The 25,113-nt window shown below is 55.4% G+C and overlaps 1 protein-coding gene across 1 annotated transcript; it reads right to left on the bottom strand.

Annotated features, from left to right (window-relative positions):
- CYTH3 (cytohesin 3) lies at positions 1–23,540 on the bottom strand. Its single transcript, XM_032872728.1, has 13 exons — positions 23,504–23,540; positions 21,859–21,923; positions 21,264–21,330; positions 13,354–13,472; positions 7,758–7,838; positions 7,260–7,372; positions 7,032–7,180; positions 6,799–6,910; positions 1,937–2,013; positions 1,767–1,838; positions 1,533–1,687; positions 1,178–1,270; positions 1–246 (listed from the first exon to the last, which is right to left on the bottom strand). Exons 2-12 carry the CDS (start codon positions 21,894–21,896, stop codon positions 1,198–1,200), a joined length of 1,056 nt encoding a protein of 351 aa, XP_032728619.1. The 5' UTR covers positions 21,897–21,923; positions 23,504–23,540; the 3' UTR covers positions 1–246; positions 1,178–1,197.
- Positions 23,541–25,113: the final 1,573 nt, after the last annotated feature.

A 25,113-nucleotide genomic window follows, 5' to 3' on the forward strand; every position in this document is an offset into this window, starting at 1 on the left:
CACAGCACCCCAGCCTCGGCCCGCGGCAGCCCTGTGCTGCCCTGAGAGCCATCCTCCCTCCGGCAGACGTCCTGAGCACCTACTATTAGATCAACAGCAACCTGACAGCCGCCCGGTGGGGGATCGTCTCAGGGTCCACCACCTGCACGTATCCGGGGCTTTACACTATTTACAGGAAACCCTAAGTGCCCGGCGCCTCCATCCCACAGCGCGCGCTCTCCCTGCTCACGGCGAGAGAGTAAGTCTCTGAAAACATGGAATGAGATCTGTTCTAGTTACTGGTCTATGTGTTACGTCAAGAGATTGGGTCCAACTACCATCAGGTCAGCAAAAGAAACACTGGTTTTCCAACAGGTTTGAAAGAGCGAGGACTGGTCGGAAGCCTGGTTCCGCTGAACCACATGGAACTGCCGCTTGGGGTCCGCACAGGCCAACAGCAGCCGTTTCATGGGGCTCCACCCCCAGACGGTGCCGGGACCACAGGTACAAGAGAAACACCCAGAACTGTCGCTTGTATTTTAACGATCTGCCTTTTTAGAAAGTTATCTGAGCTGAAGAGCAGCCCTAGGGGACCTGGCCACCTGGAGCCTGGCCCTGCCCAGGGAAGCGGGGGACTCTGCGGCACACCCGCACCCCCTGCCACCGGCGCCGCCCACCGCCCCCATTTGGTGTTGCGCGTGTCTTGTAGACAGAATTTTTCTTCAGTGCACAGTAGAGACTTGTGTCCGGGAGTTATTTATAGCTGCCATTCTAAAAATACTACTGTTAGAAAGTATCTTTCATTATAATTTCAGAATATAAAAAGGCATATAAAAGCTATAATCCTATATATCTGAGAAAAAACTCTGAATAAAAAAGTGGTAGCTTTTCCTTCCTCATTCTGATAGAAAACAGCGGCTTCTAGGACGGTGAACGCAGCCCCCGGTGAGCACGTGCGGCACGACGGGCCCAAGGTCCCCTTGGCCACGACAGCAGGTGCAGCCGGGCCGGAGCCGGGAAGAGGGCATTGGGACACCAGCGGCGGGGCCTCAGCGACCACCTCCCAAAGGCGCCAAGCGGCCAGGGCGAGGCAGGCACTGCCTCCTCCGGGGAGGCGGCGGGAGAGCGAGGCGGGGCCCAGGGTGTCGGGGAGGCTCCCAGTCACTTTCTGCTGTGGGGTTTTGGTTTCTACTGTCACCTGTTGAGGCCGGGAGAGATCTATTTCTTATTGGCAATCCTCCTCTTCCTCGTGGCCAGCATGTCATAGAAAGGATCCCTGCTGATGCTCGCTCTGCGGAGAGAGGACAAGTCTGAGGTCCGGCGGCACCTGCATTGCCCCCAAGCAGAGAGCTTAGGGCCTGTCTCCGCAGCCAGGGGCGGGTCCCGCACGCAGAAGTGCGCCTGAGCTCAGGTGCTGTCAGGTGCACGCATTCCCCCACGTGCAGGTGCGCACGCTCGCACGCACGCGCCCTCCCGCAGCGGCACGCACTCCCACGCACGCGCACAGGGAGGCCCCGGGGCCCTCAGGGCTCCGAGCCGGGGCTGGGGCGCACCTGATGGACTTCATCCACTCCTCCTTCTCCTCGGGGCTCGGGGCGGAGATGCGGTACACCACGTGGTTCCCCTCCACCACCCGGCCGTCTGCCTCTGTTTTGCAGGCCTTGATGACCTGGCCCTTGTGGCTCGGGTTATAAAGCTCGAAACAGTTCTGGCAGAGACAGACAGACATCCGTCACCGGGCGCGGCGGCCGCCGGAGGGCAGGGGCGGCGAGAAGGGGCCAGCTTACCGGTTTGCGCGGGTCCTCCACCTCCCTGATGCTCAGGTTCTCCAAGGGGATGATCCCCCTGGGCTCCTTGTCCTGCGAGAGGAGCGCACGGCCAGCCTGGCTGGGGCCCGCAGTCCCCGCCCCCCCAACCCCCAGGGGCCCTGCGCTCCCCGAAGCCCCGCCGCCCTTACTGTCGTGTACTCGAAGTAGTAGAGGCAGTTGTCGGTGAGGATGAACCAGCGGCGCTTCCAGGTCTTCACCCGCCCTCCTGGAAGCAGAAGAGCTCATGAGTCCGCGCCCGCATGCGCTGGGAACCCGCGGCCCGGAAGGGGGGGCCGGGACCGACAGAAATGACTATTTTCAGAAATGCCACCAGGAGCCAAGCTCGGCCTTAAGCTCCCTTCCTCTTGGAAAGGTGGGACATTCTGCCCACACTGAGCCAAGTCCCCGCCGAGCCCTGGGGCCTGGCGCCTGGCCCCGAGTGGGCGCAGGGTGCTGCCAGGGGGCCCCCCATGCACCCCCACCCGGGCCGGCACCGGCGCCCCCGCCACGGCCGCCTGGGCCGCCTACTGAATTCCACCTTTCTGGAAATGTTAGTCGTGATGAATGGGCTTAATCCCCCCCCACCATGGAAATGACCACAGGATGAAGTCAGTGCCGATCCCCGGCCTGTCCGCCACCTAATCCTGTCACCGCAGGGCTCCGCGTGGCCCTGCGATCCGTCACCATCAATCACTCCTGGGTCCGGGAATTACTCAATTGAATTAATCTCTTAATAAGATCAGGGACACACATATAAACACACACATGCACACACACAGCTCATCTGCGTCTCCTTTCACTACAGAAAAGGAAATCTTTTACCCTTAGCTATTCAGCACAAATGGGCTTCAACTTCCCGCCTTTGCTTCTGACATGAAGTTTAAAAAAAAACAGAATCAAGCAATCCGTGGCCACAAGCAGCAGCTGGCCCTGCTCTGTCACTCCCCGACATGACATTCGGGGCGGAGCTCACCCGCCTGGCTCTAAGACACGGAGGGACCAGGGTGTGGGAGGAAAGGTCGTGGGAGTCACGTGGGGGCAGGGGTCACGGAGGGACAGAAAGGCACGCTCCCCGGCGTCCCATGTCCCCCTGGGACTGAGGTAAGAGGGCCACCCGGCAGGGAGTCTGCAGGAGTCCAGGCAAGGAAGACATCCCACTTCCGGGGGAGAGTCACAACCACTGGGATTCGGAGCCACCGGCCAGGTCCTCAGGTGACCCCGCTGGGACCCCTCACCCTGCCTCACTGATCACACATCGGACCTCCTTCGGGTGGCCTTGGGCCGGCCCAAATGCAACTGGAGAGGCTGGTGTGCAGGCTCGCCGGGCACTAAGAAGGGGGCCTCAGCTGTGCGGAGAAGGTCCAGCTACGTCTCCCTCCTCCCTGACAGACACCCCCGGCTCCATGCACCTCACTTCTGGTCCCTGTCCGAGGGGTCTGACCGTGTGCCTCCCCGATTCCTGCTGCCCTCTCTGCGGCCCACAGACCGCACATCCGTCCCCAGGGGTCTTTGGGCCTAGAGCCGCATCCCCCCCGCCCCCATCTCTCCCCACTCCCATGCAGCCTCCCCCACTGGAACTGTCCGTTCCCTCTGGACGGGGGCCTCACTGGTTCCTTGGAAGACCAGGCACAGGGCCGAGCACCAGGAGCCCTGCTCATGCCCGGACCTCCACTGCGGCGTCCTGGGGAAGCCCACGTTCACAGGGAGGGGACCCGGGAGACCCTTGTCCCCAAGTCCTCCAGTGATGGGACAGCACAGATTCTCTCCAGGTACATCCTCATGGCCAGTTCACTCTACCGCCCTCCACCAGGTCTATCTCAGGCTGCACTGGTGCTGGGCTGGGGCGCCAACCGCCCCCACCCATGCCAGCCTCCCTGCCCCCGACTCTCCTCTGAACAGCAGCCACGGGCAAGCCTCGAAGACGTAAGTTCATCCCGGCTTTCCATGCCCGAAGCTCGCAAAGGCTCACACCGTCAGCCGAGGACCCAACCCCTCAGTGGCCTCCAGGGCCTCCCCAGGGCTCCCCTCACGGCCCTGGCCCTTCCTTCTTGCCACCACACCGCCTGAGCGTTGACCCTCCTGCCAGCACCTTCCCTCCCCTCAGCCCCGCAGGCAGGTTCTCAAGAGAATCGTCCCGGGAGCCCACACGCGCTCCGGCTGCAGCCCAGGCTCTGCTCACCCGCAGCCCCATCGCCGACCCTGCCCCACCCCGCACCAGAAGCGCCGGGTTAGCCAGGAAGGCTTCTCAGCGTTTAGCCCCTGGGGGCTCCTGAGTTCAGTGGCGCATCTTGGGGACCCTAATCCCTGGGCTGGTGGTCATGGCCAAAGGCCTCCCAGCCCAGCCCGAGGTACCCTTCCAGCTTTGGGGCCAGGCCCAGCAGGGGAGAAGGGGGGAGCAGGGGTCCCACCTTTGGTGTTGGAGCCACCACAGGTCTCGCTGCAGGGGAACAGATGGGCTCTGCCTACACAGGCTCCTGGCTGAGCCTCATGAGCCAGGGAGGGACAGACAGACAGATATGGACGGACGGACGGACACACACACACACACACAGCACTCACGCCTGTGGAAAGCAGCCTGGCTTCTCCACTCTGAACCTGCTGCTAGTTCACGGCTGCTGCTAGTTCACGGCTGCTCCCAGGCACACCGTGCCCACACCCCCTGCGACACCCACCTCCTCCTGCAGGACAGCTCGACTCTGACCCACGGGCCTGCCTGTTCTTAGCACATCTGACCCACTCTCAAAGCACAGCGGCTGTAAGGCACTTCTCCTTGATGATCCCGAAGCAACACAACACTCCTGTGCTCTCGCAAAGCGCCCAGGCCTTCTGGAAGCACCACCTGGCCCGAGACTAAGTTTACGATGAAACACGAGGGAGCAAGGTCACATGGTGACCTCCTTTGTTTAAGTGGGTGCGCAAAACACACGTCGTCTCCTATGCTTGTGTTGTAGGCCCCTGGCCAAGCACCTCCGTGTGCAGGCCTGTGTCTGCCCTGTGCTAGAGAAGGGCCCGGAGCTAACCCAGGCCCAGCTAACACATCTCTAGCCTCAGCTTCCAGTAGATTTACTGCCTTCTTGGCCCTTGGAGCCCGACGCCAACCAGCTGTCCCTAGGGGCCAGGCCAGCGTCAAGACTCCTGGGAGGCTGCCTGTGGGCAGGACTGTGTCCAGGCCCAGCAGCTGTGGAGAGCGGACCTGCCTGCTGGAAACCCACTCTCTGGATGGCCACAGCTGTGTGCAGAGAAGGTACGGAGGCGGCCTGGGCAGTCACCCGGCTGGCTGGTAGGCCCAAGGTCTGAGTGCCACCATCACCACTAGCTTTGTGACAGCTACCGGGAATGCCAGCGCGGCAACTTGCCCTCTCACACCTGTACATGTGGCGGCGGAGCATGGAAGGAGCTGACCCTGGGCCGCCCACTGTGCCGAGGCCCTGACTGACTGCTGGGGGCCCTCAGGCACCCACTCAGTACCCCACCAGCTCTGTAGCTCCTCGGGGTGCTCTGGGCACGGCTTACATGTGGGGGAACACAAGCCCCACTCAGCATTTGTCTCCCTCATCTCATTCCTGCTTTAGAAGCAGGTGTGTCTCCCGCCGGAGCCAAGGCCACACTGGCTGCCAGGCAGGCCTACACAGTCATTGTCACACGAGGGGCCCTCCTTGGCAATGCAAGGACAGGAGGGGCCCAGGTACTGCTGCTGGAGTGTCAGACACGTCCACCCTCTGCCCTGACCCCAGGGCCAGAGGTCTGAGGTGACCTGAGAGATGCATCTCCAATTCCACAGCTATGGCTCTGGGTTTCTAGACAAAGATCTATAACATTCCCAAACCTCAGCTAAGCCAGAAAAAAACAGAGGAAGCCCGCAAATCAGAACGGCCGAGTCCTGGCACACATCTTCACACCTGCCTCTTACCCTCCCCCTGATTAAGAACACAGAGCCGTAGGGACTCACTCAGGCCTGGTGTCTTACAGTATGTTCTACAGTGACCACACCTGGTTGGAACACATGGTCCCATGTCACAGGCTCTCATGTCCCAGGAATGCAGAAATCCCCCGCCCCCCAGATGAAAACAAGACAAAAAAAAAAAACAAAAAAAAAAACCACCCTATCAATTCTTGTAATTGCCCAAAAAATACCAACGCTACTCCACTCGTCTGTGGTTAGGAAGCCCGCTGAACGTTCCCGCGCTCCGTCCGGGGGGGCAGACATGCGCTGTTGGGTTGGTATGAGAGGCGACCGGGGATGTACGGGGATGGAGCAGGCGACCGGCAGTCCCGAGGCTGCTCGGGCCCGAGGACACGCAGGGCAAGCTGGTTCCCACACGGCCTTCCCATGCGCTCTGGGCGCAGAGAGGCTGGCGTCCCGGCCACGCCTCGCCCGGCCCCGCGGGAGCAGGTGTCCCGTTCACTGCGCCCTACATGAAGCTAACCCGGCGCGTCCAAAGCCACATGGTCGGATGAATGGCAGCCACGAATCAGAGCTTCACACAGACCAACGGGGGAGAGAGACGGAGAGAGGAACGAGCGGCTGGGGGAGAGGCAGGAAGCCGCTGGGTACGTACCTCCTAACGCAGACAAGCAGGGACAGCCCGTCACAGAACAGAAAGGTGGGAGCCACGGGCAGAAGGGAAACAACAAGAAGGCACATTTAAACCACGCGTCAGAAATCAGCCGCACCAAACCAAGAGAAAGGCACGCAGGTTCTCGCAGTAAATGCACCTGCCTCCGGTACAGAAAACTGCCTTGGGTCTATCAGGACGCTAACTGAGCAGTTTTCTGAGACGCTCGTGCAGCCCGGGCGTCCTTCTCTGCCGTGGACACGGACGGGGCGGCCTCGCTCGCACAGGGCAGGGCTCAAAGCAGCAGCCATCGAGCCGGGGGCGTGCGGCCGGCTACCGCGGGCAGACGCGGCCCAACGGCCTTCGCTTCTAGCGGTTCTGCCTCTGGTCGGGGGCCTTGGCTGCCGAGGGCTGGGGGCTCCGAGCGCGGGGCCCGCCCGCCGGCCGCCACTCACCCAGCTTCAGGAGCCAGCCCTCGCGGTCGGGGTTGAAGAACGTGTGCGTCAGGTCGTTGCCGTCGTCCTCGGGGATCTTGAACGGCTCGTTCTTGATGCTCTCGTACAGGTTCTGCGAGCAGCACAGGCGACGGCGCGCTCAGGGACCCGGCCGGGGGCCACAGGGCCCGTCCGCTCTGCGTCCCCGAGGGCCCCCACAGGTGCCTGGCGGGCCCCAAGGCCGAGAGGCTCACCCGCAGCAGCTCTTCCGGGAGGTCCCCCCCCTCGTTGATGCCGCGGTTCATGGTGACGAAGCGCTCGGCCGTGGGCTTGTCCCGCACGTTGTGGTTGTGGAGGCTGGTGTTGAGCATGATGATGGCGAAGGACAGCACGTAGCAGGTGTCTGCGGGAGGCCAGCGGGTGCGGGGCCGTCAGCCGCCCGCCCGCCTGCACAGAGGCTCTCAGCCCCCGCCCTCACCCACCTGTGGACTGGAAGACGCCGGGGTTGCACAGGCAGTAGCGGGACGCGAACGCCTCCATCATGCGGTCGATCTTCTGCGCCTCCCCGGGGAGCCGGAAGCTCCACAAGAACTGCCTGTGGAGAAACAAGCACCGGGGGACGAGGGCGGCCCTGGGGTCCGGGGCGCAGGGACGCCGGGCTTTCCCCGGACAAGGCAGGGACTCGGGGACAGACTCTGCCTGTGAGCTGTGCCCATGTCCCCTGGCCCACACCGGGGTGTCTGCGAGGCTGGCGTCTGCGGCCAGAGGCCGGGGAGAGGGGCTCAGCCTCGAAGCAGGAGGACAGCCCAGACCCAAGGGCCAAGTCCTGGGTGGGGAAACAACACATGCCCCACGGTCCACGAACGCCTCTCCGGGCCTGTCTGCAGCTCCAGGGGACGGCGGCCCGGGAACCCCAGAGGGGGAAGGGCCTGTCTCCTGCTCCCACACTTCCCGCGGCCAGCCCGGGCTCCAACACTTACCTTAAGGCTTGCACGAGGTTCAGATCAGCAAACTCATGGAGTTCGACAAATGCTTGAAGAACTTTAATATTAAAGTCATCCCTGGAAAAGAAAGCAAGTGAGGTCCAAGGCCACTGCGCAGAACATCTGTCATTTCAAAAGAAAGACCTTTACTACGTAGACCAAGGGTCTGGTTTCTCGTCTTGCACAACTAGAAGTTAAGATCTACTGCGCTGCACGCTCGTTTTCAGGCTTAGGACAAAGGAGACTCAGTAGGATGTTAGGAATTTACTTCACAGTTGGTGCCGATCAGGGTACAGGGGCCATCGGAAGCCTCCAGATGGCCGCCATGGCTGGGTACAAGCCACGCAGTCCCGCAGGGTCCTGAGCGCCAGGCGCACGCTCTCCCTCCGCTCTCCCAACCAGCGGCCGCTGACAGCGCTCCCCCTTCGCAGGCGGGACTCGGGAGCCCGGTGCTGGGGCAGAAACCCGGTAGTGCACGAGAGTTTTAAAACCAAACTACACAGAAGAAGATCATCAAAGGCCTCAACTTCTACATCATGTGAAAGAGGACAACAGGCTTCACTGGGGTTTCTCTCCTTGCTCTTTCCCCCAGGTCCTGGCCACAAGGGACAGTAAGGACAGCCCAAGACAGCGAAACGCTGCTGTCACCACAGGTGCAGGCCAGGACGCAAAAGTTCCCCTTCCCCTAGGCGACGGTGGTCCCTTGGTCTTCCCTGGACCACAGAGCAGACCAGACCTTGCTGAAGACAAGGGTGCTGCTGCCCCACAGGCACATGCCCGCCACTGTCAACCGTGAGGAATGGCCATGGCCCAGGGGCACCTGCAATGGGACACCCACCAGCTGCCCGTGGGGCTGCAAGGATGACCACGGCCTCAGGAAGGGGCCCGGGCACAGCACATGCGGCAACGTTCCCCTCCTTTCTCTGGGGCAAGCGGCTGTCTGAGGCCTTGGGGTTACTGGGGGGACCGGCCCCGGAGGCGGCGAGCACCCGCTCATCGTAGGCAGGCAGCAGTGAGGACCGGGGAGCGGGCCCCCACCGGACTGAGCGCCCACACAGGGCAGCGCCCACCAAGTCAGAGCCATGGGGGTCGGCATTGAAGGCGCGTGCCCACCGTCCCAGCTCCAGCGCTGCTGAGTGCGGGGTGCAGAGCTGGGGGACCGCACGTCCCTGGGGGAGGAGCTGGCCCCCTCTTGGGCTCAGGTGCACAGGTGTGAAGACCCCAAGGCGGGACCTGAGAGGCCAAGTGATCTGAGGGGCGGCTGCGCCCCCACTCCTGCTGTAGCCAGTCCTCCCTCGAGGGTGGCCTCTGAGGCTTGGTCCTCAGTCCATGGGTCCTTTATCGCCACACTCCCCGCGATGTGAACAGTACCTGCGAGCCTCCCACTCTCGGGTTCCTGCCTGCCGGGCCCCTCTCTGAACCTACACACCGGGATGCACCCCCCTAATTCCCCACAGCTTTGAGCTGTGAATCAGACCACGTCCTTCCTGGACTGGGAACCTCCCCCCACCCCAAGCAAGGGGCAGAGGGGGCCGTCATCACCCTAAGAACCTCTGCCACCCTTCCTCTCCCTCTGCTCTAGCCACACGGCCCCGAACGCTGACCCTCTGCCTGTCCTGCTCTCCCCCAACACCTGCCTGCAGTACACCCCCCGTCCCCTTCATGGCCTGGCACAAACGTCACCTTCTCAACAGGACAAGCCTGACCAGCCGGCCTAACTGCCAACCGCAGCCCACCCGATGCCCTTACGTGCTTCTGCTCCTCCTCGGCCCCAGCACCTTCTAGCAGACGGGAGAAGTGGTTTTCACCTGTATCGTCCCAACAGAAGATTGCTCACGAGTGGATGAGTCCATCTTTTTTTTTTTAAAAACAACACAACCCATGTGCCTAAAATAGAGCCTGGCACAGATTCGGAACTTGGCATTTTCTGGAACTCAAAACCTGCAGGCACGCACTACACGCCAACAGCAGGAGCCGCCAGCCAGCGTATCCCACAACCGTCCTCGTTCGTCTCAGGCACCTGCCACAGTGATGGTGACCTCAGACGCTGGCCCTCGTGGCATAGACGAGTAGGTACTGCAGCCCTGGGCCGCTGCTCAGTTTCTTGTGGGTTTTCTTTCTTTTTTTTTTTTTTTTTTAGCTTTGTTCAAACATAATCCACATTCCATACAACTGTCCTATTTCAAGCATACCATTCAATGGCTTTTAATATATTTACAGATCTGTGCGACTGTCACCACGATCGATTTCTGAACAGTTTTGCTGCCCCCAAAAGAAAGCCCATCGCCCCATCTGCCAGGCCCAGGCGAACACGAGTCTGCTGTCTCCCTCCCTAAGTTCGCCTGCCGAGCGCTCTGCATAAAGGGAATCGCAGACCCGCGGCAGCAAGCACCCGCACTCTGCTGCTCTCCCTGCCGCTCTCCCTGCCGCCCAGCAGCAGCCCACCACCCGGATGAACCGCATCTCATCCACCCACCAGCCGAGGGACACCCGAGCTCATGGACATCGGAACCGCTTCCCGCTTCTGCCGACCGAGAGCCACACGGCCACAAGCACTCGTGCGTGTTTGGGCAGATGGACGTTTCTGCTTCTCTTGGGTGAACACCTGGGAGTAGAACGAGCAGGTCGCACGGAGACGGGAGTATTTTGAAGAACTGCCAACTGCTTCCCATGGCCCTGGGAATGGGACCAGCAGCGTGTGAAGGCTCAGGTTTTCCCACATCCTGGGCGGTGCATGTCTTATTATTACAGACATCCTCGTGGGTGGGAAGTGGTAGCTCCCTGATGGGGGCTGAGGATGCTGAACATGCTGCCGTGTGCTGACTGGCCTTATCACGTAGTCACGTATCTTCTTTGGAGACATGTTCATTCAGATGCTTTGCTCATTTTATAATTAAGCTGCCGTATTATTGAGTCGTAGGAGTTCTTCATGTATTCTAGATAGAAGTCCTTATCAGGGGGCGCCTGGGTGGCTCAGTTGGTTAAGCAACTGCCTTTGGCCCAGGTCATGATCCTGAAGTCCTGGGATCGAGTCCCGCCTTGGGCTCCCTGCTCAGTGGGGAGTCTGCTTCTTCCTCTGACCTCTCCCCTTTCATGCTCTCTCTTTTTCTCTCTCAAATAAATAAATAAATAAAATCTTTTTTTAAAAAAAGAAGTCCTTATCAGATTTATACGTAGCTTATAAAAATTTCTCCTATTCTGTGGATTGCCTCTCCACCTTCTCGATGGATGTCCTTTCCAACACAAAAATTTTCAATTTTGATGATGTCCCATTTACCCCCATTTTTCTTTTGCTATTTATGTTTTTGGGTCACATCTAAGAAACTCGTGTCTAATCCAAGGTCACAAAGACCTACCCCTATGTTTCCTTCTAAGTGTTTTATAGTTTTCCTTCTCACATGTAGTTCTTTGATTCAGTTTAATTTTTGCATAACCTGAATGGTCCAATGGTACTCTTTTGCATGTGGATATCCAGGTGTCCCAGACCATTCATTGAAAGACTGTTCTTTCAACCACGGAACTGTCCTGACACCCTTGTCAAAAATCACGTGACAAAAAAATTTAAGGGTTTATTTCTAAATTCTCAATTCTATTCCATGACCTAGAAGTGTATCCTTATACCAGTACCACACCATCTTCATTACTGTAGCTTTAGTCTGTCTTATAGTCAGAAAATGTTAAGTTCTGCAACTTTGTTCTTCTTTTCCAAGGTTGTGGCAATTTTGGGTCCCATGATGTTCTACATTAATTTTAGATGAGTAGGTCAACTTCTACAAAGAAGTTAGCTGGGATTTTAATAGGAAATGAGTAAAATCTCTAGCTCAAATTTCCAATCCATGAACATGGGATATCTTTCTATTTACGTAGGTCTTCATTTTTTTTTAAAGTTTTCTAGTTAAGACTAAATACTTTGTACCTCTTTTGTTAAATTTATTCCCAAGTATTTTATTTCTTTTAATGCTATTATAAAATGCTATTATAAAATGGAGCTGTTTTTCTTAGTATCTTTTCCAGGCTTGCTCATTGCTACCATTTAGAACTATAACTGGATTTTACATATTGTTCTTGTATCTTGCAGCCTTACCAAACTTGTTTCTTAGTTCTAATGCTTTTAATGATTCCTCAGGATTTTCTACAGACACAGTTCTGTCTTCTGTAAACAAAGTTTTATTTCTTCCTTTCCAAAGCAGATGCTTTTAATTTCATTTTCTTGCTTAACTAGAACTGCCAGTACCACATTGAAGAGAAGTGGCAAGGGCAGTCAACCGTATCTTGTTCTCACTCTTAGAAGAAAGCATGAAGTCAGCCTGTGGGTTTCACAGGTGCCTGCATCATACTGAGGAAGTTCCCTTCTTTTCCTGGTTTGTTGAACACCTTTGTCTTAAAGCAGTGAATGTTGTCAAAAGCCTCTCTAGCATCTATTGCGATGGTCATGTGGGTTTGCTCTTTAGTCTACTGATCCTGTATATCACCTTGACTTGTGTATGCTGAATCAACCTTGCATTCCTGGGGTAACGAAGGCATGCATGCGATGAACGTATTGGTGTATAACCACTTGTCTGTACCGCTAGATTTACTGAGAGTTAGTGGACGTTTTTTGCTTCAGTAGTCATAAGAGATACTTCTCTGTAGGGCTTTCATTTTGTTTTGTTTTGTTTTTGTGCTATTTCTGGTTTTGGTCCCTAGTACTACTGGCCACACAGAATGAGATAGGAAGTGTTCTGCTTTCCACCTTGATCAACTATTTTTAATAAAAAGCTAGAAACAGAAACCACTCTAGGTAAGCAACTCTTGGGCTCCTGTTTAAAAACACTTTTGTTTGGTTTTTGACTCAGGGATGCGCTGCCTTAGATGCCCTCCCCAACCTCTGCTACACACAGCCAATGGACCCTTAATTAAAGAAGGCCGGGGCTATAAACCCAACCAGCAGCAATCCGTTTAAAAAATTAATAGCTTCACACCTTCACTCCTACCCCAAGCAACAGGGGGAAGAAAACCCCTGGTCTATTTCTGAGCAAATCTGGTCTATTTCTGAGCAAATCATGAAAGATTAAGATGAGAGAATTCTGGTCTGTTTCTGAGCAAATCATAAAAGAAGATTAAGATGCTTTCTGAGGGGGTGTCTGGGGGGGCTCAGTTAGTTGAGCATCCAACTCAGTTTCAGCTCAGGTCATGATCACGGAGTCATGGGATCGAGCCCTGCGTCAGGCTCTGTGCTCGGTGGAGAGTCTGCTTGGGAGTCTCACTTCCTCTGCCCCCTCTGCCCCGCCCACATGCTCACACACACATGTTCATGCTCTCTCTCAAATAATCTTTAAAAAAAAAAAAAGATGCTTTCTGAGGTATGGAGAAGGGGCAGCCCAGTTTCAATGCTGCCATGGTTCCCTGAGTAAGGGCTTCTAGAGATCACAGCCCCCGCCTGGCCCCAGAGCACCCACACCTCTCTCCCCACAAAGGCAGGGAGAGGCTGTAACGGCACTGGGTCAGCGCGGGAGCAGGGAGTAGCACGTGTGCCCCAATGCCCACAGGTAACTGACAGACCCTGACGTGGAGGGCGGGCACTGGTTGGGCTGCTGGTTCTCCTTCAACTTACCTTTCTCCCAGATAGTCCCCAATGACAGTCTTATTTAGGCCTTCTCCTTTATACAGGAACTGGGCTACGTCTTCTGGGGAGTTCTGCAGCAGGTCATTTTCTATTAGAAACTGAATTCCCTGAAGAGGGACATAAGAAAGGAAGCTCTGGTTAGGAGGGTCGCCCAGACTCATCTTTCAAAGACACAAGTACATCTACAGTAATGATCTCACTGGCTGGGACACGGCAAAAATACCAGGACGATCTCATTCTCACACCCCAGACTACATTTTGTCCATCAGAGAAAAGCAAATTCACTCCTTCCTGGCAATTAAATGGGCTAAAAGACAAATAAAGGGGTTACGGAACAAAGCATCAAAAGGGGGTGCCTGGGTGGCTCAGTTGTTAAGCGTCTGCCTTCAGTTCAGGGAATGATCCCAGGGTCTTGGTATCGAGCCCGGCACTGGGCTCCCTACTTGGCGGGAGCCTGCTTCTCCCTCTGCCCCTCCCCCTGCTTGCATTCCCTCTCTCGCTGCATCTGTCAAATAAAATCTTTAAAAAATATCACAAAGAAGATATTAGAGATTATAAAGGCAGAGGTACTCATGATACCCGATTTCCCAAGTTCGGGAGAATGATCTGCTTTGTGTATGAGAGGAACATGTTGTATATAGTTGGCCAACCACGCCCTTCCCAAACTCCCCTTTTTCCTTGCCATTCCTTGCTAAATAATCATGTTCCTGGTCAGAAAGAAGTCCGGACAGAGGACCCGGGGAAGCTATTACTTTCTTGATCAAAAGGGACTCGTGAGCAGCTCCCTCTCCCTCCTTCCTGCCTGGAATGCAGACATGACGACCGGAACCCTCACGGCCAGTGGATGAGGGAAAGGCCCGGATGAACACAGGGCTGGGGGGGCACAGGGGAGGAGGGTCCTGTCACGTGGGAGCCACTGGACTCCCTGTGGCCACGTCTGCTGTGTGAGAAGATAGTCCGCTGTGAAGCGGCACTGATGAGATCTGTGGGCTGTGGCTGAGCACGGTAACGGGTCTGTGCCACGGAGCTGAAGCCGTGCAAATCCACACCCACGAAGGCCCTCAAGGGCTCAGGTGACAACTTCGAAATGAAAGGCTGCAGAGGCGCCTCCCTGGCCCGAATCAGCTGTGCTCCTCTCCTGAGAAGCCCTAAGAAGGGCGACCTCTGAGCCAGCCTGTGAGCTGGATTCCGAACACAGGCTGCAAAGCTGGAAGGGGATTCCGCCCTCCATCTGCCTCTGTTTCCACGAATTCCAGAGAAGACTGTCCAGCCACCACGCTCTGTGCCCAGGACCTGAGCTCCCTTACACCGCCGGGTCCCTCCGAGAGTCCTTGTTATTTTTTTTTCAAACACGTGAATGTCCACAGCAGCCTTATTTAGAATTTCCCCAAATGGGAAAACAACCCAACAACATCTGACCAACGAGAGAGAGAAATCTTTCCAGCAGATTCCACACGAGGGAACACGATGCAGCAACGAGAGAGGATAAATGCAGCAGAACATCGACGCGTCCGACAGACGTGACACGGCGTGAAGGACCGCATGGAATGCACCGTAATTCTACACTGTTCTATGCAGCGTGGAACCTGTTCGCCAGGTGGAGACACCAGAAAGACACTCCTGATGCTGACACCGCATCTTGCTCTGGGTTATGCAAGGACTTTAATGTGTAAAAATTCGTCAGGCTGTGCATTCAAAGTTTGTGCACCATATGCTGTTCTTCAAAAAGTTTACCAAGGAAATCAGTGTGTCTGATGATCCTAAATTAACTCTCTATTTCTGGTGGGAGCGCACGTGAGTCCGGGCCTCCCGGGGATCGTCTTGTTCGTGAGAGGACGTGCATGCACCATAAGGAAGCACTCCGACCCCAAGGACATGCCTGTCCAGCAAGGCCCCAGAAACAAGGCGCTGTGGGCACCCAGCTCTCAGGGTGAGTGAGGCAGGGCTCTGTGCGGGAGGGGAGCTCTGGGCAGGGGTAGACGGTTATAGTCTCACCTAACATCCCTGGCCAAGAGGTAAGAGGCCAAAGCAGCCCTGGTCTGCCTCTCTCGACTCCGAGTCCCAAGGACTCACAGACCGGTTGCAGGTGGAACCGGTAGACCCTGCTGTCCGCCCCTCCCCACCAAACTGCAAGGGACAGGAGAAAGAGCATCCAAAGCAGCCCAAGGTCCTGGGGCCAAGGGCCAGTAGAAGCAGGTGCTCCCTGGGGGATGGGTGCCTGGCTGACAACTGGGGTGATCTCCCCGGCTCATACTGGCCGGCCGGGGATGGGGGGATGCCGAGCAGTGGAGAACCCCAGCAGCAGGCTGTCCCGCGGTCAGGTCCCCGTGCCTCCTCCTGCCTGCTGACGGGACTCTGCTGTGCACCGTCGGGGGGGGGGAGGGGGGGGGGGCTTTGACAGAGGCTTTCATCCATCCTGCCCTGTGCTCTTTCCAGCCTCACAGCGGTCCCCAGAGTCCTGAGGCCTGGCAATTCCCACAGTCACAAGGTACCAGGAACTCCAACAGCCTAGGCCCAGCCCAGAACTGAACGAGCCTGGGGATGAGGCTCTCCCAAGCTCTGGATGCTCACGACCTGCTCTAAAATTCAAACACTCGGGAGCTCCCTGGGGAGGCTATGCAACAGCCTGAGAAACCAGGATTTGAGAAGACCAAGTAGGCCCAGCCCAAGGTCACCTCTTCCGTGCTTCAAGGTTACAGAATGCAGCCAGAGGAGCCCCAAGCCAAGCTCAGCTCGGCGGAGTCTGCTTCTCCCTCTCCCTCTGCTGCTCCCCTTGCTTGTGCTCGCTCTCTCAAATAAATAAAGTCTTTAAAAATATATCATTTAGAAAAGCAAACGTAGAATCTACTGGAGGGGGGCACCATTCAACCCATTACACCTCGTGTATCTTTTCCTACTTCCTTGTTCTCAAGCTCCGTGTCTGCTCCGTGTGTGTGTCTCAGTCAGAAGACAACCGCATTTCACTGCTGCTTCCTCAACCTAACATGAAGGTGCTTTTAAAAGGTAACTGAGCCCAATCAAGTTGACGGCGATTACCGGTTTGTCGCCACTCCTTTTCCGAGCCTTCACATATGCTAGGTATTTCTCATGTCTTTTCAGCCTTCTGTTGAATTAAGTTTTCTTTATGCAATTTTTCCTAGTAATTTAAATCCTATCTTATCCCTATTTTTAGTGGTTGCTCTTGAAATTTTAACACTTAGGGGCACCTGGGCGGCTTGGTCAGTTAAGCCTCTGCCTTCGGCTCAGGTCATGATCCCGGAGTCCTGGGATCGAGCCCTGCATTGGGCTCCCTGCTCAGCTGGGAGCCTGCTTCTCCCTCTGCTTATTGTTCCCCCTGCTTGTGCTCACTTTCTCTCTGACAAATAAATAAGTCTTTAAAAAAATAAATAAAATTTTAATATTTAAAGTACACTCATCCAAGAACATCTACAAAACCTTAGCCAACCTTGACCTGCTTCCCTTCTCCCTTGCTACTTACAAACAGCTGACCCTTGAACAACGCAGGGGGTATGGGGGTATAGGTCCTCATACCCACCCCCCGTCGAAAATCTGCATTTAACTTTTGACTCCCCCAAAACCTAACTAATAGCCCACTACGGACCGGAAGCCTGGCACATTACCTGAGCAGTCAATTAACACGTTTCATATGTTATATACTGTATTCTTATAATAGTATCACAATATTAGAGTAACATTCTTACAACAGTCAGCTGGAGAAAAGAAAACGTTACTAAGAAAATCTAAGGAAGAGAAAATACATTTCCAGTGCTGTACTGTATGTACTGAAAAAAAAAAAAAAATTCCACGGGTAAGTGGACTCTTCCAGCTCAAACCCAGCGCTGCTCCAGGGTCAACTGTACTGAGGTAATCTGGGACTTTAATTTTTTTTAAAGATTTTATTTATTTATTTGAGAGAGAGAATGACAACACAAGAAGGAGGAGGGCCAGAGGGAGACGCTCCACGGGGAGCCTGATGCAGGACTTGATCTTGGCACTTCAGGATCATGATGGGAGCTGAAGGCAGATGCTTAACTGACTGAGCCACCCAGGCATCTCTGGGACTTTAACTTTTAAAACATTCTTTCAACAATCAAGCTCTCCTTTAGACTTGACTGTCGTTCCAGTGGTTTAATCCTGCATCCTGGATTCCTGTCCTGTTTACAGATGCCCTGCTCCAAACACGATTTCTAGAGCTCAGGGAACCTGTCAGCTGCTCCTTCTGTGAGTCCTTGCACATCTGTAATGTCCTCACTTGCCTCCTCACACAGGTGACAGCTGTGATTCAGAATGCTGGCTTTTATTATTTTATTTGGTTTTTTGCACGTCTACACCAGCCTCTCCAGAACTCTAGGTTTTAAATCACGTTTCCTTAGACCTTGGAAAACAGTTCCCTTTGCATTTGATCCAGTGTTCCTGCTGTGATCCTGGTTTCTTCTTAGGTAATCTGTCTTTCCTCCCTGGAAAGTCAATGAATTTCTCTTTATCCGTAAGTTTTCTGGTATTTTCCTGGATATTTCTATGGATCAGTGTCTGAAAATTTTATCCTGGTTGGCATTTGGTGAACCCTTTGATTTTGAGGATTTTGTCTTCATCTAGCTCTGAAATACTCCAGAATTTCACCCTCCACTCTGTCTTCTATTCTCTCTTCCTGGGACTTTTGTTCGATGAACTCTGGCCAGACCTGCCTCCCGCCGTCTCATGGTTCTCCGCAGAGCAACAGAGAACAGGAGAGCCTGCCCTGCCTGTGTGCCCATCCCAGACCGGAGCGGTGGGTTTTCACAGGGAGCTGGCTCTTCGCTTCCGAGGGTCTTTTCCACAACTCCCCTTCCCTGCACCAAGGATAAGCCTCCACCCCATCATCTCTGATGAGCTTTATAATATACAAAACATACTTTCAATGATTCCTCCTGTGTTAGCTCTGTGGCATTTCACGTCTCTTTCACAGGGTCAAGCAGCTCATACATTTGGTGATTCCTGGTTGGGTGATTACCTTTGTATTTCCAATTCTCTGGTAGCCCAACTGAACCCCGTTTGCTTCTGGAGTTGCTCAGAAGCTGGGTTGCTCAGAAGCTGGTCTCTGGGAGTGGGTGTTTCTCTTCCTCCTCCTCCTCCTCAGTGAGGCCAGCAGAGAAGAGACACCTGCGTCTCCCACCTGGGGGCACACACAGCTGCTCGGCACAAGCTCAGCCAAGGGTAAACAGTCTGGATGTCCCCTCTGCGGTCCCACGCCCCACACGTGCTGCCCGAGGGAGCGGAGCCCCTGACGTGGCTGTCCCTTCCAGAGTAAATCTTTCCTGAGTGTCCTTTGGGCCACCATTCATCTTTTGTCTTCCAGGATTCCCTCAATTTCTAGTCAAGTGGGTGAACTCCTGCTTGTTACAGAGTCGTATGTTATATTTTTTAAGGCATTTCTAGGAAACTAGGAATGAAAGAGAGAGGCTGTAGGATGTTTCCAGCTTCCCTGAATCAACCTTTCCTCTTCCTCATTTATACCCCCAAGTGCTGCCCGTGTATCTCATGTACCTACAGAAACAGAAGCTCCCGTCCAGAATGTCACCACTCTGTGACTTCAAATATTTCCTGCTGGCCTGAAAGTCTCTGATGTGAGCCCGTTTCGCACCGCACGTGAGAACGCCCTGTGCTGTTTTGGACTGAATGTGTCTCCCAAAGATCTCTATCTGGAAGCTCTAACCCCCAGTGTGACAGTGTAAGAAGTTGGGCCCTGGGAGGCAGTTAGGGTCAGATGGGGCCATTGGGCGGGGCCGCGATCTCATGGAACCAGGGCCCTTTTAAAAAGAGACACTAGGGGGCGCTCTCCTGCCTCTTCTCTGCCAGTTGGGGACTCTGTGAGGAGGAGGCCGTAAGTTGGAAAGAGAGCACTCCCCAGAACCCAGCCATGCTGGCAGCCTGAGCTTGGACTTCCAGCCTCCAGAACGATCGAAAAGTCAATGTCTAGTGCTTAAGCCACCAGTCTATGGTATTTTGTTACAGCGGCCAGAGTGTCATCATCATCTAGAAGACGAGGGAATTCTCATTATTTGTCCCCAGCAAAGGGCCATGTGCAGGCTAAATTTGTAAATAATTACCAATAAATTGTTGGGTAGAACCAATAATCAGTATCTTAAAAACCTCTCAGGTGGAGGGGTATACAGGCAGAACAAAGCCCGAGGAGCAGCCGGCCACAGCCCAGGCAAGGCAGGTAACTCAGCTGCTGTGGTGGAGAGATCCCGCAGGGCTGGACTCCTGAGGGCTGGACTCCTGGGGGCTGGACTCCTGGGGGTGCTGCCAAACCAGCCCCAGGGCCCCACAGGAGCCCAGCGAAGTGCGGTGGTCACAAGCCCGAGTCTGAGGCGGATTCCTCGCTCAGGACACTGGGCACGTCTGAGAGGTTCTGTGCCCCAGGCATGAAAACGGAGCCCACCCAGTGAGGTCAGGTGTGTCGAATCCAGGCCTTCGTCAGCGCTTGCTGACACGTGGCAAGTTCTCAAAAAGCGTGAGGCGGCCCTGCCGACTACACTGCACGGCAGACACCCGGTGAGTGCAGAACCAGAGGACAGGCTGGCACCGGGCGGAGGAGGGCATCCCTGAAACACCAGGGTGTCTGCACGCTGCGTGGGGAGGCCGTGGACGCTCCCAAGGTGCTATCCTGCACTGCACCATATAACTGAAGATCCGATTTTCAAAACAGTCGTCCCCCCACCCCCACCCCGCGAAGCGCCTCTTGAGACGCCGCCAGTGCCTATCCGATCTGCTGATTAAGCCAACTCTGTCAACTCAGCTCCTCCAGAAAGGAAAAACAACAACAAAACGCTTCTCACTCCAAACCTCATCATTACCAAATGCACAGATCCTTCTGGAGCGCGCCGCATTCCAATCTGGGGCTGCGGATGCCCCGACGCAGAGTCAGGAAGCGATGGGAAACTGCGCAGAGCCGGGAGGACACCGGCTGAACAAAGCCCGGCCTCCGGCGCGATGAGGCCTAGGAGCAGGCATGCTGGCAAGCCATTTCTTTACGTACCATTTGCAACCGCGCTTGCACCTGGAAGTGCAAGTGTGCAGACCTCACACCTTGCACAGTGCAGTCCTTGCAATCGACATTTGCTGAACGAACAAATCTTAATTAGCACAGAGGCTCAATGCCAAAAATAAATAAGTAAAATGCCAAGGAAGGTGTGTGATGTGACTGCCACCTCGAGATCATGGCGGAATGAAGTCAGCTGCTCGGGGACATGGTGCTCCTCTCCGGGACACGAGCCCTGGTGGCTGGCCCGGCTCCACTCTTCTGTCTCAGAACCAAATGGTCCTGCGGCCGAGCCCAGCATTCCAGAAAGCGTTTACGGGCTCTGCTGAGTCTTCTGCTTCAACCTCAAAGACACGCCCCTATGTGTTGCAGGTTTCATTATTTTCGGGCATTTTGCTAGAAAATCCAACTCAAGGGAAGACCTGGTGCTGGCTTCAATCAGGAGAGCTCCCCGGCCCTTCACGCGGACATCTGCTCTCGAAGGTGAACGGAAGGAGCAAAGTCCCCGGACTTGGACCACTGAACCCCCGAGCAGACGCACAGGGTACAGCCCTGCCCGCCGGTCCCCAGGGCCGCACTGCAGCGGGAAGACACGCGGCTCAGCCTGGCCCCACCGAGGGCCTCCCCACGCCCGCTGCTGCCGCGGCCTGGCCTCACCCGGAGCCTCACACCCAAAGAATGGCCTTCGGGTCCAGGGACGAGGGCGACGGATGCCTGTGCTTCACCCCACTCACCGACAGCCCCTACATGACACCAGCGTAGCTCCCACTCTCAGTACCTACGAGGGGGCGTGACCACCTCCGTCCAGAGTGAGAGCCGATCAAACCGGTGACTCACGCAACCTCTCGCAGGCCAGAATACTGGCAGGTCCACTTACCTTTTTGGGATCCATGTTGAATTTCTTCCTCCCCATAGCGATCTGCTTGTTCCTCTGGGTAGTTTTGCTACACATTTCAAACAGTTAAGAAATTGTTAGCGAACGAACATTTGCACTGAGGGCAGGGGGGCACGCAGCCTCCCCGGCCAGGCCCTCAGTGCAGAAGACCACCCGGGCTCCCCCGCCCCGCCGCCCCCCATCCCCGCCCCCACACCCCCCACCGCAGAGGCGGCACGCGTGGCTGCCAGGCTCTTCCCTATGCTTGATTCCTGCTTCAGAAAAAGCTGACAATGACAAAGAGCGGTTTAAGGAGAGCACCGTCCCCTGCTGTACAGAGCGGCGCTTCTTCCCAGGCTAACTCAGAGGGGCCTGTGCTTCCAGGGAAGGGAGAGGAGACCCACGGCCCCCGGGGCAGCACCCGACTCCTCCGCAGAGAGCAGGAAGGGGTGAGGGGTGGAGAGCCGAGGCACCAGCAGCCCCCCGACGGCCACCCCACTTCGCGATCCCCACTGTCCTGCCCCCGCTGTGGTCAGCCGGCAGCTGAGGCAGGGAGAGAAGAGGTTAGTAGCTCAGCAGTGTGGCGCCGACTGTTTACCTCTCCTCCACTGAAGTCAGATTGTCAATCTCAGTCATCACTTCAGCGATTTCATATTTCAGCCTCTGCCAAAAAAAGCAGATCGACAATTGCGGAGGGGCTCTCTACCGCCCCCCTCCGAGACTCAGAGAAAGTTCAGTCTCCCAGACGCGAGCTTTCCCTGATGCCTCACGTGGACGTCCCGGGGACAGAAACACCAGTACTTTCCATCTGGTCGGAGTGGCCCCAACCCAGGAGAAAGCACAATTCTCATCTGTCCGCCTGTCACCAGAACAAGCTCGGACGGGTCACCGGGGCAGGTTCTAGACTCTGTGTAAAACACAACCGCAAAGGGAAGCAGGGAGCCCTCAGCTAGCTCACTGAGGCTGCTCAGTCCCTCCTCCCCCGGCCCCGGCCACCCCCCTAACCCCCGCCTTCTTCACAGCCATGGTCTCCCTCTCCTCTGGGGAAAGACCAGGGCCAAGGTGCTGAGACCAGTGTCAGGTCCCAAGCCACCAGTCTGTGCCCGAGACTGAGCACCATGGACAGAGCCCAGGAGGCCTGTCGAGGACACCTGCCGAGGACACCAGAAGGGACAGGCTCCCACGTCCCCACACGTGGATCCACCACTCACTACCTGAGAGACCTTCAGCAACCCTTTTAACCCCTCTGGGCCTCAGTGTTCTCAACTCAAAGACGCGGTCACTAGGGTGACCTGGGCCTCCACAGGTGCTCTTCTTGCTAATGTCCAACTAGGACCATGAGCCTTAAAATACATCCTTACTCTTCAAGCAAAACGCCCATTCTGGGGAACAGTGATTTTTACACGAATGAAGGGTAACCTTACAAGAAAAAGTCCCACAAATTATCTTTCAAGCACAAGGAAATGTGTACTTGGGACACTTATTTGGTTCACCAAGGAAGCTGAGACCTCAGATGCGGGCTGAGGAGGGACGAGTCTTGCTCCAGCAGCATGTGGCTGCGGGGCCGCATTCACTCTGGCCTGACGAAGCTGAGGGCGCTTCCCGAGGGGGAGCCACACACCCGACTCACGCACCCACAGAAGCCTCACGTGCAAGCAGGCCTAGTCTCTTGAGTCCCTCCTGCCACGGTCACAGACACTGTGACCCTGAGGGGTGGTGTGGTGTGGCGCCGCTGCTTCTCTGGTGAGGCCCTGACACCACTGGCTCCGAGGACATAGACACTGGCAAGCATGGCGTTTGCCCACGCCCCATCATCCTGCTCCCACCAGCCCGGGGGTGCGCAGGGGCCTGGCCAGATCCCAAGACAAGTCTGTAAGTTCATTCAGGGCCTATCCGCGCACCAGAAGTGCAATGGGCTCTAGTGCCTGGGATTTTGGCAAACGAATGGGGACTGATTCAACCTGAGAGAACACATGTTTGGGGACTGCAGACATTGTCTACACGTGCCCTTTGTGACCCTGGAGTCACGCGTCGCTTACCACAGACTCCAGCTCCGTGGCCTCTCGACGTACACCCACACTGCCCGGCGAGGCCCATCTGCTTTACCAACGTGGGGAAACACTCTCACTCCCTTCACGCGTTAGCGCACAGACATAGGAGATGCCTAGTCTTCTCCTTTTCATGAAGCTACCTGATTATTTTACCTAAAACCTAAAACTAAGGGGAGTTTTCGGTTTGTTTACCTCAATGTCATCAATAAGTTCTTTTTTTCTTCGACGAATGTCTAAGAGTTCTTCTCTCTCTTCTAAGGAGAGGTCTTCGGGCACTGGAAGAAAAAAAATCAAAATCAAACAGACTAGTACCGGTGTGGAGCTCAGGTTGGCAACAGCGAGTGAGGATGGAGACGGGCATACCCCAGGCCAGTAGGTCCGGAGCCATCGAGCCCCACAGGAGCCCCAGCATGTAGACCCCGTGTAACATGCTCATAGCAGCCTTGTTTGTATCCAAGTATCAATCAACCACCCAAATATCCACAAATAATGAATACATTGCGGGATACTTCTAAAACAGAATCCCGCGCAGTAACAAAAAATGGTGAACTCCGTCTATCCACGCAGGCGAGCCTCCCAGAACAGGGATGGGTAACGCAGAGCTGAGAGCACGGCTCACAGACGGGCTGACACGTGCTGCGCGACATACGTCCATTATCCTTGGGCACAAACTGAAGCCAAATCCCCGTTTATCATCACACATGCTTCCAACCAGCTTCAAGTGGAACAAAGGCTTAAATGCAAAGGCCACACCACAATTTTTTAGACTAGGGGAGAACGTGTATCCAGCTTCAGAGTAGGAAAGGATTTCTTAAATAATATAGAAAAAATGTAAATCACAAATAAAGATATCAATAAATTCACCATTAAAACTAAAACCCTTTGGTCACCAAAATTCCACACCATGAAGTAAAGAGCTAAGCCAAACACCATCAAAGGGTTGGTATCCAGAATACAGAACTCTGACAAAGAAGGGGCAGAGAATTTAAAACCAAGAGTAGTAAATGGGCAAAAGACCTGAACAGCCACAAAATCGAAAGGGGATCAACGGACGTGTGAAAAGATATCGGCTCTCTTAATCCTCGGGGAAATGCAAATTCAAATCTCAGGGAGAGACCTCTATTAAGAGCTCTCCTATGGCGGCAGAGCTCCCTGGAACCACAGGAAGGCGATTTCTTAAAACTCAAAAACCCATAAGGACAAAGATAATGGGGAAACCAAAACAACATGTTTTGAAGCTAGTGACCAGCAGTGACTTGCTTAACCCAGGTGAGCAAGAAGAATCTGAAGCCAGGGGTGGAGACAGAGCCGACCAAGGCATCACCTGACTCCTCAGTGTCCAAGGGCTTGGGAACTGGAGCCAGCAGGTCAGGCTGGGGGCGGGCTGAGAAGAGGAGTGAGCTTCGGAGAGGACCGGATAGGGCCGTGTGAGAGCTGTGGGACCCCTTCATCTCCTGCAGCTCCACAGAAGACTGCTCATCTCAGAGTCAGTCAGAAGACCCATGGGTCACCCCACACATGAGAGCACACCATGCTCACTCGCGTCCCTGCTCGTTGGCTGGCTGACGCCCCCGTCCCCACCACCACCTGTCTTCTCCCCACGAGACCCCCAGACTACTAGCAACCACCCTGACCCACCTGCACCATCCCGGACTGGAGACAGGAGGCTGTTCTTTGCAGAATCAGACCAGCTTTAGATGCAAAGAGACTAATGGTTTGAGGGGGTGGTCCACCAACAACCAGCACCCCTAGATCACCCCACAGAGAAACTGGCCAACAAGGACCCCTGACACACTCAGAGC

This window comes from Lontra canadensis, unplaced genomic scaffold (assembly GCF_010015895.1).
Source record: "Lontra canadensis isolate GAN:19392208 unplaced genomic scaffold, GSC_riverotter_1.0 scaffold45, whole genome shotgun sequence".
In the NCBI taxonomy this organism is placed as follows: Eukaryota; Metazoa; Chordata; class Mammalia; order Carnivora; family Mustelidae; genus Lontra; species Lontra canadensis.